Source organism: Alnus glutinosa, chromosome 10 (genome assembly GCF_958979055.1).
Source record: "Alnus glutinosa chromosome 10, dhAlnGlut1.1, whole genome shotgun sequence".
Taxonomy (NCBI): domain Eukaryota; kingdom Viridiplantae; phylum Streptophyta; class Magnoliopsida; order Fagales; family Betulaceae; genus Alnus; species Alnus glutinosa.
In genome coordinates this window covers 5,892,221-5,905,724 of record NC_084895.1, presented here as the reverse complement: position 1 = coordinate 5,905,724, position 13,504 = coordinate 5,892,221, and the positions used below count along the sequence as shown (strand labels likewise).

The following is a 13,504-nucleotide window of genomic DNA, read 5'->3' as shown; positions in this document are numbered from 1 at the left end:
AATATAGTTTCTAAGTTTCTAACTTTTCACGTCGTGCTTTTTTATTTTGCCTCTAGTAGACTAGTTGATTAAAAGCTGGCCTCTTTTTTCAACTAAAGATAATGTGAAAAAAGACTAAACTACGAATACAATAGGTAAAGGAAAGACTAGAAGAATTAGAAGACATTTGAGCTAAAGACTCAAATTTGTCGAGGTAGGTGTGCTCTCCATGCCAACACCCTCTTTCCAACTGTCTATATTTAATGTAAAATTGGAACAACCTGATTGACTAATTGCATAGAATCAAATGCACGCTATTTGTCACATTTGTTTCAATTCTTATTGCCAATCAAATGCAAGATTGTGAAGTACTCACGTTACAATATTTGATAGCCTTCCAAAATGTTTATGCTTAATTTAATCTTTGAAGACCATCAACTGTTGACTACCACCGATGATCATTATTAAACTTGATCTGAACATCCACCAAACTCCTGTCGTGGAGAGGTGACATTTTATTTGCAATATTGAAAGTATATCTAAATGTGTGGGGTCATTTCGAATGGCAATCGCACGTCAAGTTGGACCATTTATATAACAAATTTCCTTACAAAGTAGAGTTGGCACTCGGCAGCCCTGGCTCGAAGACAGTCCGTCAAGGTGCAAGCTTCGCAGCAAGTCTGCTAGCAAGCAAGTCTGTAAGCTTCGCAGCAGCCCGTTGGACCGTGTTGTGCACGAGAAGACTAAATTAATAGTCATCCAATCCAGTCAACGACAACGGCGATGGCAAAATGTCCAACTCATAAACCACGGTAAGATTGTCGCGAGTCACGTTTGCACTAATCCCCAAAAATAATTGGTCCAAATTGAAGGTTAACCTTCACGTCCAGTCCTTATTTCTGGTCATCAATCATTCACTTTGGATTCCAAAAGAAATTTCCAAGACCATTCAGGGAATGCATGTGGAAGGAAAATTCCCACCTACCTCGAATTTGAAGTTTTGCTTTTACTTTATATCTCCGGCTGCTTAGCTCATGGCTCATATCCTGGAACGCGTTATTTTTTACCTTTTCTAGATTGCATCTTTGCAGGATGAAGAACTCTTCCTTCACCATTTAAAAATTGATATATATATATTAACATGTTACGGATGAATAATAACATCTAGTTTAAATATACCATCAAGGCCACCCATAAAACTTCCTTTCTGCGAGCATTTAGCTTCCCCCAGTCGTCTTGCATATGCACAAATGTCCTGCTTCTTATTAGTTTGCCGGTCTACCGTCTAAATCAATGAAACCATCTGGATTGGTACCTAACACGTGTACATTAATTATTAGCGATTGATGTTAATTAATTGTTTAAACTAAATATTAAGTACAGCACACACACATTTTTTTTTAAATATATGTACTTACTCATCAACTATCATCCCCATGTTGTGTCTCATCCGGGACTAGCCACGCCATGTGACCAAGGGAAGTAATCCCTAACTCGTTTATCGATGGCGGCATGCCTAACAGATGAAATGAATCATTTGTGTCGTACATGGAATGCTGGTACTGGTACTCCTGCTGACCTGGGAGTACTAGTTGGTATCCTGCTTCAGGTTGCTTAGGGTTGCTAGATTCTGACTTCTTGTTTCTAGATAAAGGTGAAATAAGAATGAAATGAGAGTGGGAAACCAAACATTTTTCTAACTATAATAATAATATACAAGGAAAGCATAACTTTAATTTCCAATTACTGAGTAGAAAAATGGCCAACAAAATAACAAGAATGAATATGGAGTGTCCATGCCGAAGGCTACGTGTAATCTCAATCATCATCGGCGTTTAAGCTAAACGCCAATTTTTAAAAGCTTATCAATGCAATGATGAATATGGAATCTTCATGCCAAAGGCCATGTGTTGTCTCAATCATTATCGGCATTTAGGATAAACACCGATAGTTAAATGTTAATCGGTGTTTTCACTTAACGCCAGTAAAAACCGTATTTTTTAGCTGTGCAATAATGATTTAGTGTGGAGCCTCCATGCCAAAGTCTATGTGTTGTATCAAATATTATCGGCCGATATTGAAAATAATTTATTAGTGTTTCCATTTAACACTAGTAAACACTGAGTTTTTAGTAGTGCAATAATGAGCGTGGAGTCTGCGTGCAAATGACTGTGTAGTCTCAATCATGGACTCAAAATACATAGAGACATTTGCTAGGGAGATAGTGGTGTGGTCCAAATCCAATCACTTGTAGGATCTTGGAAATTTCTTTTGGAATCCAAAGTGTATGACTGACGAGGGCAATGGCGAAGGGTTGATTGTTATGTCCATGCATGGCTCGGAAACCTTAATGAAAAGGATATAGACACAAAAAGTGTGAGTGATGACCCAGAAATAAGGAGTGGAAGTGAAGGTTAATTTGGACCAATTATTTTTGGGGATTAGTACAAACCTGAATTTGTAGGGCCATTAATGTGATAAAGAGCAGATCATGACTTTGGCATGATTTTTAATATTTCTATTATGCATAAAGTAAGGGATCTTGAGCTGAAATATATTCATAAATATACATTAGTCTTTTACAAATACCGTGCAGCAGAAAGATAAATTGTGTGGTGCTTCATAAATAAATGGTGTGACTAAAACAAATTCATTCTTAGATTATATGACAACCTAAGAAATTGAAAATTGAAAAGGAAAAAATGGCAGATAAAAGAAAAGGAAAAAAAACAAAATAGTAGCCACTTTTTTATAATCATCGAATTGAAGTCCCAACATTGATTACAAAATTAATAAGTTCTAGGATTTATATTACAAGATCATTGAAACATATATAGTAATTATTACATACGCTAATTTTACATATAATTATTCTAATTCAGGAATCACTTCCAACTCATTGTTTAGACGTTTTGTAGGTATATTTGCACTAATTTTTATGGGACCCACAGAGGCAAAGGGATTCGGAGGCATAGTTAATTTATCTCCTTCTCCTTCCAACATTTGAACCACATTTTTAATAGAAGGACGATCCATTGGGTGCCATTGAATGCACCAGAGTCCTACAATTGCAAGTTTCTTTGCAATTTTAGCATCTCCATCATCCTCAACAAAGATTCGTATGTCTTCTTTTTGTTCCAAGAGATTGTAGATCCATTCTGGAAAGTAGACTTGGCTAGTATTCTCAATTGCAATGTCAACATTTTTCCTCCCTCCAACTATTTCAAGTAACAATATTCCAAAGCTATAAACATCTGCTTTTGCAGACACATTTCCAAAATTTCTAGAGAACACTTCAGGTGCAATGTAACCCACAGTCCCCCTAGTTGTGGTCATGGAAACTGCACTTTGATCCTTTGAACACAACTTGGCAAGACCAAAATCAGAAATTTTTGGATTGAAGTTCTGGTCTAGCAAAACATTGTGAGGTTTGATATCAAAATGGAGGATTCGTTGGTCGCATCCTTGGTGAAGATATTCAATTCCTTTTGCTACGCTATAAACAATATCTTGCAGCTTATCCCAATTAAGAATAAGGTTCTTGGCGGCCGTTGAAGATATAAACTTTTCTAGTGAATCATTTGGTAAGAACTCATAAACTAGAGCTCTTCTAAATCCATCAGCACAGAAACCAACCAAGCGAACCACGTTAACATGATGAATCCTAGCCATTGTTCCTACTTCATTTATGAATTCTTCCCCATTTCCCATGGAAATGTTTAGGATCTTCACTGCAACATGAATTTCGTTGGAAAGCTTTCCTTTGAACACTGTTCCATATGCTCCTTCACCTAACTTCTCAGCAAATTGATTTGTAATCCTTTTAACATCAGCATACGAGTATCTCGTTGGTCTGAAATTTCTGTAATCCTCCAAAAACTTTTCGATCTTCGCTCGATGTTCTTTTTCTACTTTATCATAAATATAGAAACGGTAGAGAGCAAAGACTGAGAGCAATATCATAAATGGACCTAAGATGACACCTGCATTATAAACATTCATGAATCAATAACTTTATTCTCCACAATTATAAGAATAATTTCAAATATCAAATATATATACGACTCACCAGCAATCTTTAACTTTGATATTCCTGCAAAGATTTTACACAATCAGCTTCTCATCGATGTACATTTCAAAAAATAAATAATTAAATAGAATGGTTGAAATGAATTGGATAGATCTAATACCTTTTTTAGAATGTGTAGAAATGCACCGAGTTCCTGATCCACTGCTATTACTCTTCGCACATCTATTACCTTTGATCCCTTCACAGTATCTGCAGTCTGGAGTGGACCAACTCAATTGAACAAATTTATCAGGATGGAATATTATAGCATCTGGAATTAATACAAGATTATACATCTTTGTACAAGATATGAGGGACGCCGTGATGTAAGTCGCAGGATAAACTTGGTAGGTTGGGCCACTAAGACAGGAGATCAGAGGGTACTCCATTTCTTCTGATCTTGTGGAACAATTGAATAAGGCATAGTCGGAAACGTCGGAATTTACTTTGAATCGGAAAGGAGAGGAATTAGACAAATTGAGCCGCTGAAGCTGCGGCTTTGGGAAGCAATGATGTAGATCATATAATTGAATTACTTGAGATTTGTAGTTAATCTCTTTGACAAAGAACTTCACTGAAATGGGCAACTCGAGCACCGTTAGATTTGTATCAGTGCAGGAGAGATTAAACCCAGAATATCCACAGTAGTGTGGCTGGGTGTTAAGTCGGAAGGGAAATCGGATGGGAGGGCCATGACCTCCACAACGGGTTTCATTGCACATATTTTGGGCATAGCCAAGGTCTATGGTGAAAGCCAGAAACAAGAACAAGTATGAGATTACCATTTCTATGCAAATTAATATCCATCAGCAATGGTTCTCGATCAGCCTCTTAAATACTTCATAAAAGGCCTATTTTTCAATATATGACGTAGGTGCTTACGCCTTACATTATTTATTTACTTTTTCTATATATTGGCTTTGATTGCTGTGGAATAATGTGAAATCTCTCTCTCTCTCTCTCTCTCTCTCTCCAGATCTCCATGGCAAGAGGAATGGGACTGGCGGCCCTTATTGTTGTTCTTGTCCTAGTTCATCAAACTTGCAATACTACTGCAAAAGATCATTGTCCTCCTTCTTCCTGCGGCTCCATCCTTAACATAAGCTATCCGTTTCGATTAACGAGCGATTCAAAAAACTGCGGAGATCAAAGGTATAATCTTTCATGTGAGAACAACCAAACACTAGTGTTACACTTATATCATATTGGAAGATACTACGTACAACAAATCAATTACACCGACTACACAATTCGTGTTGTAGACCCAGGTATTGCACTAAATGCTAATGATCAGTACTACTCCTTCATCCCTCGTTATTTACTAGACTTCAAGAATTTCAGTTCAGGGGATCCATATCAATCAACATATGCTCATGTAGTGTATTTCGTGAAATGTGAAAAGCCAGTGAATTTTCAGTATCATCTTAACATCTCTGCTTGCATTGAGGATGGAGTGTATTCTAAGTCCAAAAGGTATACATATGCTCTATTCGGGTATTATCGTGCTGCAGTGAAGTTGGGGGACTTGTGCCAAGTAGAGCAAATATCTTTCACATCCCTGTTAGGTCGTTATTCTTATTATCATAATGAAGACTTGAGAAATATTTCCTGTACAGACTTCCACAATGAATTGCTACGGGGTTTTGAGCTTTCCTGGAAACGAGATGGTGCGTATATAAAAGAATGCATGCGAAAAAAAAAAAATACACATAACACTAGCAATTTCTAATTAAATTTCTGTTTCTTTCTTTTCTCATCGCTAACCATTGATGCTTCTAAACGCTAGCTAATGGTGTTCTTTTCTTAGGTAAACCAGGAATCTTGTTCTATGTTAACATGATATACGGAAGTAAGTTTTCTATCATGAGAATTCGATCAATACGATCCAATTCTAAGACACCTCAAGTCTAAGAGGTTATTTATATTTATTTTTACCATGACCAAACGGAAAGTTGTTTATGCAATTTTATTAGGTCATATACTTTTAAATTATTCAAATCACCTTTTTGATTGATTAATGATTTTAATTTTTTTTCTTTCATGCTGCAGTTTTTTGGCATATACTAGCACTACCATCGTACATCGGTAAGAACTTTAATTTAGAGCTTGTTTGAAGATTTTTTTTTTTTTTTTTCATAACGACAAATACTATATTTTCAACTTTAGAAGAAATGCGGAGTTTTAATTCTATGTTTCCAAACACTAGTACTGATGCATGTTATTATTTCCTTTGTCAAAACAGTATCTTATCTACCACAACTACGAATACCACCACCACTACGACCACTAGTACGAATACATTGGACATTTCTCGAAGGTGAGGCTCCAATCTTACAAATTTATTTGCAGGATAAATTCCCTGTGGGCAATTTGGTAAATTTAGTATAGAATGATACAACGACATAGAAATATGGAAATATTGATTGTCCTCGATGATCGATGAAGCAAGATGTTTATACTGTTGCTTTTATTTCTTCTTAATTAAGCATGGCCCTAGCTAAAGTGACATTTGTTTATGCAATTTTGTTAATTAATTAATTTTATTTTTTTCTTAGTTCTTGCAGCTCCTCCTCCAATCAATTTACTAGCATACATGACCCTGGACTACGGTAAGAATCTTCTCTCCTTTGATCTTCTTTAATTTTTGTTTTTTAGTTGTTAGCAGATCATTCTATACACTGTTAAGCATGATTAATTAATTAACATGTGGCCAAAATGAAATTAAATATGAATTATTACCTGAAAAAGATAACAAGTTAGTATTCTCCGTATTTACTAGGATCTATACTAAAATAAATATATAATTACAGCAATGCAACAACATGTTGACTTACAATCCATGCTTTGGTGATGTTCTTCCATAGGACTACTCCAACCAGCAAAAATGATATTGGGGACTCCATTTGTGATTGCATTCTTGATATATAAATGGAAAAGGAGGCATTTATCCATGTATGGTGTTGTTGAAGAATTTCTACAAAGTCACAATAACCTCATGCCAATAAGGTATTCTTATTCCGAAATTAAGAAGATTACTAAAAGTTTTTAGGAGAAATTGGGTGAAGGAGGTTATGGCACTGTATTTAAAGGAACACTTCGAAGTGGTCGTCTTGTGGCTATAAAGATGTTAGGTAAGTCCAAAGCTAACGGACAAGATTTTATAAGCGAAGTTGCAACCATTGGAAGGATTCACCATGTTAATGTAGTGCAACTCATTGGTTTTTGCGTCGAAGGATCGAAACAAGCTCTTGTATATGAGTTCATGCCTAATGGTTCCCTAAATAAATACATATTTTCGCCAGAAGTATGCACGCTCCTAAGCTATGATCAAATGTATGATATAGCTCTAGGAGTGGCTCGTGGGATTGAATATTTACATCAAGGATGTGACATGCAAATTTTACATTTTGATATCAAGCCTCACAACATTCTTTTTGATGAAAATTTTACTCCCAAGATTTCTGACTTCGGACTAGCAAAATTATATCCAGTAAATGACAGCATTGTTTCTTTGACTGCTGCAAGAGGGACATTAGGATACATGGCTCCAGAGTTGTTCTACAAAAACATTGGAGGTGTCTCATACAAAGCTGATGTTTATAGTTTTGGAATGTTATTGATGGAAATGGCTGGTAGAAGAAAGAACATAAATGCATTTGCAGAACACTCAAGCCAAATATACTTCCCTACTTGGGTTTATGACCAATTGCAAAATGGAAACGATGAAGAAATATTGGAAGACGCCACAGAGGAGGAAAAGAAAATAGGCAATAAGATGATCATTGTTGCATTATGGTGTATACAAATGAAGCCTAATGATCGCCCTTCAATGAAAAAAGTTGTTCAAATGCTTGAAGGAGATGTTGAATGCTTACAAATGCCTTCCAAGCCTTTCCTCTCATCACTAGACCAAATCGTAGCAGATGGTGGAGAAAATTTGAATCAATCAAATGAATCAAGTCAATCATCTCAATTTTAAATGCAAATTAATTTATATATGAGTATTTTGATTTATTATATCCCTGTTCAAAGAGAAATTAGTTTTCTCATATATATTTGATAGCACAAAGATGCTCACTATTTCTGTGTAATAAATAAAGAGTTTGTTTGATTTAAGATAACTCTCCTTATTACATAAGTTTTTTATGTTCAATTTCATTTTCTCATACTTGAACAATGAGTTTGAGTTTGAAGTTTGAGAAGATATGTTGCTATTCTTCATTCTCTACTAATAATCCTCTGCTTTGTAAATTTGGCATATTGAATTGGATCAATCCTTGTCATTTGGAGATGATATTGTTGACATTCATGAAATTTATTTTTTGAATGTGGAAGCCAACAAACAATTTGAGCAACTATTTCTTTGAAAGGTGAAGAGTAGCATTAGTCTTTGTTTTTGCTCTTTTTCCTTTTGTAGATAAGCAAATAGTTGACGACTTTAGAACTAAAAAGGGCAAAAATAAATAAAAAAAAATAAATAAATAACAAAGACCCGTAGTTTGCCATATATCATTTTCTTAATAGCCCATAACTGAGATTGGACTTGGGCCTTGCGTTGGGTTGGCAATTGTGGACAATAAAATTCAAGATGAATCAGAGAACTCACTAGCTTACTAGATTTGCCATTTGGGTTAGCTTTGCACGATAGGAGATAGGAATCCACTCTTAACTTATAGTACATTTGACATTGTGATTTTGTAGACAAAAAATGTGATTTAAAACTAAATCATAGAAGATGTATCATTTTGATCTTTTTGACAAGAATTGGAACCATAAAAAAAGAAGAAAAAAATACCTTGACATATTGAATTACCTCACATATTTATGATTAATGTTGCTAAACATTAAATTTGTGTAAGTCATATTACACTATGTACATACATAGCATTCATGTAGATAGCCCCAAAGTTCAAGGGTTGTTTATATTCTTATTTATTAACCATTCATACTATTTTATTAATTAGAGTCTATTGTATTTGTATAAATATATGCTTTTGTTGGTAATTTTCTTTGGTTAAAACCCCTACTTTGAACTGCCCTGGTTTGGTGGAATTTTTTATGGGCATGTGTAGTCTTGGGTTTAAGTTTTGGCATCTCTATCATGCCCATTCATATTTTCTAATGTAAATTTAGTTACGACAAAATAAATTGTTGAATTTGAAAACTAGTGCTTTAGAAGTTGATGACTGCGTTTATGCAAATACATTGCGCTTAAAGTTTATTTCTTTCAGATTTGTTAGCATATGTTTGTAAGGATAATTTGTTGGTCAGACTCCTCATGTTATTCTGAGGTCACTAAAAAAAAAACACTGTTTTGAGCAAATTATCATAAGTAAACAACAAATCAAACTAATTGATGACCACAAAGAGCAACTTAAGATATACTCAAAAAAGCACAACACACCTGAAGGTGTACATATGTAATTTGGTCCACCAATATTGTATTTACAATCAATTATTTCTTTGGAAAAGCACAACTTGTTTGTTCTTCTTTTCCCCTTTTGTTTGTGGAATGAAATGAAATTATTACTTTGAAACATGAAACAGGTAAAATCAATCCAAGTTTTTTTCTTTATGCATGTCTCATTGCTACACTGAGCAAGTCCAAATAAGACTAAACTATTGTCTGATCTAATACAGCAAAAGACCTTGTAAAGAATGAGCAACTAATTAAGTTCAGTTATCAACAGACAAATTCTCCACGTAGTTATAAAAATGCATGTCTCTCCATCTATGAGCTTCGATTTACCAGATGCCATACAACTCAAGAAAATTACGGAAGACAAATATTCTGAATTGTGTACCAAAACCTATGATGACTATATAAATGAATACAAAACATTGACCTCTATAGGCAGAGCATATATCTTTCCCTTGCCATTACATTTCATACATCTGCAAAGACAAAATATAAATTCTGAGTGAATGAACCATGATCACCACTGCAAGAGTAATAGCTAGCCATCCAGTTCCAAAACATGAAGCTACCATTAAACTGCATATCCAACTTAACAGTCAAAACTGTCGATTTCAAATATCCTGTTGTAGTATTTGGGTAGAAATGAAGTACCACACAGATAAGTTCTAGTTAAAGATATGTAAAGAACAGCCATTGAAGTTTGACTGTACGTGTAATAATTTTGTTTCAGCTTAAAACCAGATGTGATTACATTCACTTAGAGATGAATTACTAACAAACAAACAACTCACATTGTGTCAGATCCATCTCTATGGGCAAATCCATAGGCCTATAAAATGCCCAACCATGCAAATGCATGTACACTCTCATTTTAAATCCTTCTTAAATCCTAATAACTATTTTCCAAGTACAGAACTCTATGGAAAATTGGCTTGTCACCTTTAATATCCATCAAATTAGAAATTTGATACAGATTTCCCAGAAATTCAGAATCCAATTCAAGATAACAGCTGAGCGTATTTTATCATTTCAAGAAATCAATAAAATTTATCACTAACTTATGTTGTATATTTTGCAGATGGTTACCTCTAGGATGTTTATAATGAAGTTAAAGAAGGAAGGCAAGGCTCTGCCTCCTTACATGAACTTCTGCATCAACGTTTAGGTGCTCAAATCGGACTTCAATTGCTGGAAGATCAATTCCAACTCAGAGAAAATTCCAAGAAACAAGAAAATCCATTATGGTACTGACGAATACGTATGAAAATAAAGTATAGTTCAGAAACAAAACACGTTAATCTCTGATTGGTTACCAGGAAAACTTGGAAAAAAAAAAAAAGAAAAAAAAGAAAGCATAAAACAAAATATATACCTGTTTTGGTGGTTGATTTTTGCCATTATAGAACCGGAATAAGTGGGAATAACGAAAATCTTCACAAAACAACCCAAATCAAAACAAAAATCAAGAAATCAAGCCTAAAAATTATACTTACCCAAAAAAAAATGGATTTTCTACTGCTTGGCTACCGAGAAAATGCCAGAACTCCAAGATTTTTGCCTCACTGGCGTTGGATCGTGACCCACCCGCCCCGGCGCCGTCGTCCGCCACAAACGGTGGCTAGCCCACCGCACGCCTCTTCTCTCAAGCACTCTGTTTCTCTCCCTCTCTCTCGGTCTCTCTTTCTGCAAGGGATATTATGTTAGGACCTGTGGGCTTGGGTTTAAATGTAAGGGATATTGGGTTAGGGCCTTTGGGCTTGAGTTTATAATTGAATAGTTAGTTGGGCTGAATAATAATAGTTAGGCTCATAGTTAGTTTAGCTATCAGGGAAAGATTGTATGTGTATCAAAAGAATTATCAAAAGGATTATGCAGAGAAATGTTCTTGGAGATTAGCTGTTCTTGAATCGGCCATTGGAGTTCTTGGGCTTCTCGTTCTTTCTTCTTTCTTCTTCTTCATTCTTCTGCCCGAGCGACCCACAGAGAGAGAAAAGAGAGATCGGAGAGAGAGTTTCAGAGGGAGAGACCGAGAGATGAGATCGGGAGGGTGAGAGATGAGATTGGGAGGGGGGACAACCGGAGTACCCACAACCTAGGGGAGGTCTTATCCTCCATGACCGGCGCCCCAATTCGAAATCCAGCGGAACCCGATGGATTTTCGGCGAGCCCGCAACCTGAAGAGACTCGGAGACCCGAGTAACCACTAGACCCGTGTGTGTAACCCACTGTACCCGTGAGGACCTGATCCTCCATGATCGGTGGCTAGGACTGAAATTCGGCGATTGAGGAGCTCCGGTGGAATCCAGGAGCTTGAACTTGCGACCCGTGAGCCCAGAAAACCCGAGAACCCGATGCAGCCGTGAAACCCGAGCAACCCGTGACCCGTACCCATGTGACCCAGTTCTTCATAGCGATTTCTGGCGGGAATCAAAGGCGATTTTAATGGGTTTTTGAGGAAAATCCCCAAATATATAAATCTTATAATTTTGTGGATTGATTTGATTATTATGGAGTTAGGGTTTGATAGTTTTGGAGTTTTTCAATCGATTGTATTTAAATAGGTTGATTGAGTGTTTGTGGGTATTCTGTTTTCTGTTTGGGCCAGCAGTAGGTGTGTTAGCCGATTGTCTATGGTGTTCGGTGGCTATGAATTTTAGTGAGTGCTTGTGTGGAGTTCGGTGGCTGTAATTTCTCTAAGTGTGTTATTGATGAATCCATGTTTTGGCTATAGCATGTATTGTTATGAGGTTCCCTGTTCCGTTTGTGTTGTGATTTATTGTCCATGTTCATGTTTTAAGTGTTAGTATTTCCTGCTTGTGGTGATTTGTGGGATATTAGCTGTGAGTGTTGTATTGATGATTTTGTGGGCTTTGGCAATTGGGTAACATGCTATTTTGATAAGTATTGCAGTGATTTGCAGTTAGAATTTCAGTGTGTGTTTGTGTGTTATTGTGATGTTTTAAGTATATGTAATGTCCGGGACATTAATTAATAATTAAGTATATAGTTGAGTAAATAATTAATTAAAATTAATTAAGTGTCATTAAAAATACAAGTGAATATTTTTAAAAGTCCAAAGAAATTAGAAAATAAATAGAAATAATAGGAAAAAAGAAAGAAATATAAAACAAAATAAATTATAAAAGAAAATAGAATAGAAATAAAAATTGAAAAGAAAATTAAATAAGAAAAGAATTAAAAAAAAAAAAAAAAAAAAAAAAAAAAAAAAAAAACTAATTAATACATGTGGGGCGACATGCACCCCCACATGCTTAAAGTGAAGGGCCAGATGGCCCTTCACGAAAAAGAAAGGGTTCAAGGGCCGCATCTGGCCCTTCCCAAAGACAAAAAAAAATAAAAAATAAAAAATAAAAAAAAATAAAAAAAAATAAAAAAAATAATAATAATAATAATAATAATAATAATAATGATAATGATAAGACATCCGGCGCCTTATCTCGAACAAAAAGAAAGAAAGAGAGGCAGAACGCCTCTCTCTCTCTCTTGTCCTCTTTGATTTTTAACAAAAATTATGACCTACGAAGATTCGACCGTTTAAACTCAAATATGATTTCGAAAAAGTGATCTACGAAGTCCGATCTATGTTTCTACCGATTGATTTGAAGTATTTTCATAAACTATTGTCATTTGAGATTTTGAATGAAATCTTGAAATGTGGAGTTTAATCTTTGTTTATCTTTAGGACTTACATGGTTTGGAGTTTCCTAAATACTTTCCCAGTGTTAGATTTTATTTGGGCAAATTTTGGGTAAGTTTTCCTCAAGCCCTAACTTTTAGATATTTGATTTTAGTTGTATTTTTATGTGATTAACCTTTAGTAAATGCTATGGGTTAATAATATTGCGTTTAGGGTAGTGATTTATAAATTACGGGTTAAGATTAGAAACCCTAATTTGATGGATTAAATTAATTTGGGGTTTTTTATGTGTTTAAAATGTAAATTGTTAATTTGTGGATTAATTGTAGTTATAATGATGATTAATTTCAAATTGGCTATGAGTTTTGTAAAAATAAGT

The 13,504-nt window shown here is 35.1% G+C and overlaps 3 protein-coding genes and 2 long non-coding RNA genes across 6 annotated transcripts; 3 read left to right on the top strand and 2 right to left on the bottom strand.

The window, feature by feature from the left end:
- Positions 1 to 2,796: 2,796 nt before the first annotated feature.
- LOC133880721 (rust resistance kinase Lr10-like) lies at positions 2,797 to 4,854 on the bottom strand. Its single transcript, XM_062319722.1, has 2 exons — positions 4,170 to 4,854; positions 2,797 to 3,962 (listed from the first exon to the last, which is right to left on the bottom strand). Exons 1-2 carry the CDS (start codon positions 4,831 to 4,833, stop codon positions 2,848 to 2,850), a joined length of 1,779 nt encoding a protein of 592 aa, XP_062175706.1. The 5' UTR covers positions 4,834 to 4,854; the 3' UTR covers positions 2,797 to 2,847.
- Positions 4,855 to 4,970: 116 nt separating this feature from the next.
- On the top strand, positions 4,971 to 5,717 carry LOC133878944 (putative RING-H2 finger protein ATL21A; the record flags this gene model as incomplete). The annotated part of the gene is made up of 1 exon (XM_062317506.1): positions 4,971 to 5,717. A coding segment is annotated over exon 1 (687 nt), but the record flags the coding sequence as incomplete, so codon positions are not given.
- Positions 5,718 to 5,746: 29 nt separating this feature from the next.
- On the top strand, positions 5,747 to 6,365 carry LOC133880731 (uncharacterized). The gene is made up of 3 exons (XR_009902388.1): positions 5,747 to 5,897; positions 6,098 to 6,133; positions 6,291 to 6,365. It is a non-coding gene; the product is annotated as an uncharacterized LOC133880731 (long non-coding RNA).
- Positions 6,366 to 6,603: 238 nt separating this feature from the next.
- LOC133880716 (rust resistance kinase Lr10-like) lies at positions 6,604 to 8,130 on the top strand. Its single transcript, XM_062319716.1, has 2 exons — positions 6,604 to 6,657; positions 6,913 to 8,130. Exon 2 carries the CDS (start codon positions 7,173 to 7,175, stop codon positions 8,025 to 8,027), a length of 855 nt encoding a protein of 284 aa, XP_062175700.1. The 5' UTR covers positions 6,604 to 6,657; positions 6,913 to 7,172; the 3' UTR covers positions 8,028 to 8,130.
- A 1,471-nt stretch (positions 8,131 to 9,601) lies between these two features.
- On the bottom strand, positions 9,602 to 11,145 carry LOC133880725 (uncharacterized). Of its 2 annotated transcripts, none has more exons than XR_009902381.1 (3): positions 10,840 to 11,145; positions 10,554 to 10,673; positions 9,602 to 9,943 (listed from the first exon to the last, which is right to left on the bottom strand). It is a non-coding gene; the product is annotated as an uncharacterized LOC133880725 (long non-coding RNA). The 2 variants fall into 2 exon arrangements; XR_009902380.1 differs by having other exon boundaries at positions 10,554 to 10,655.
- Between the last annotated feature and the right edge of the window lie 2,359 nt (positions 11,146 to 13,504).

Excerpts from the sequence above, each read along its gene's own strand:
- LOC133880721 (XM_062319722.1), bottom strand. The coding sequence starts at position 4,833 with ATGGTAATCTCATACTTGTTCTTGTTTCTGGCTTTCACCATAGACCTT. Across the intron at positions 3,963-4,169 it reads TTCTACACATTCTAAAAAAG|GTGTCATCTTAGGTCCATTT; the intron begins GTATTAGATCTA and ends TTTATAATGCAG.
- LOC133880716 (XM_062319716.1), top strand. The coding sequence starts at position 7,173 with ATGTTAGGTAAGTCCAAAGCTAACGGACAAGATTTTATAAGCGAAGTT.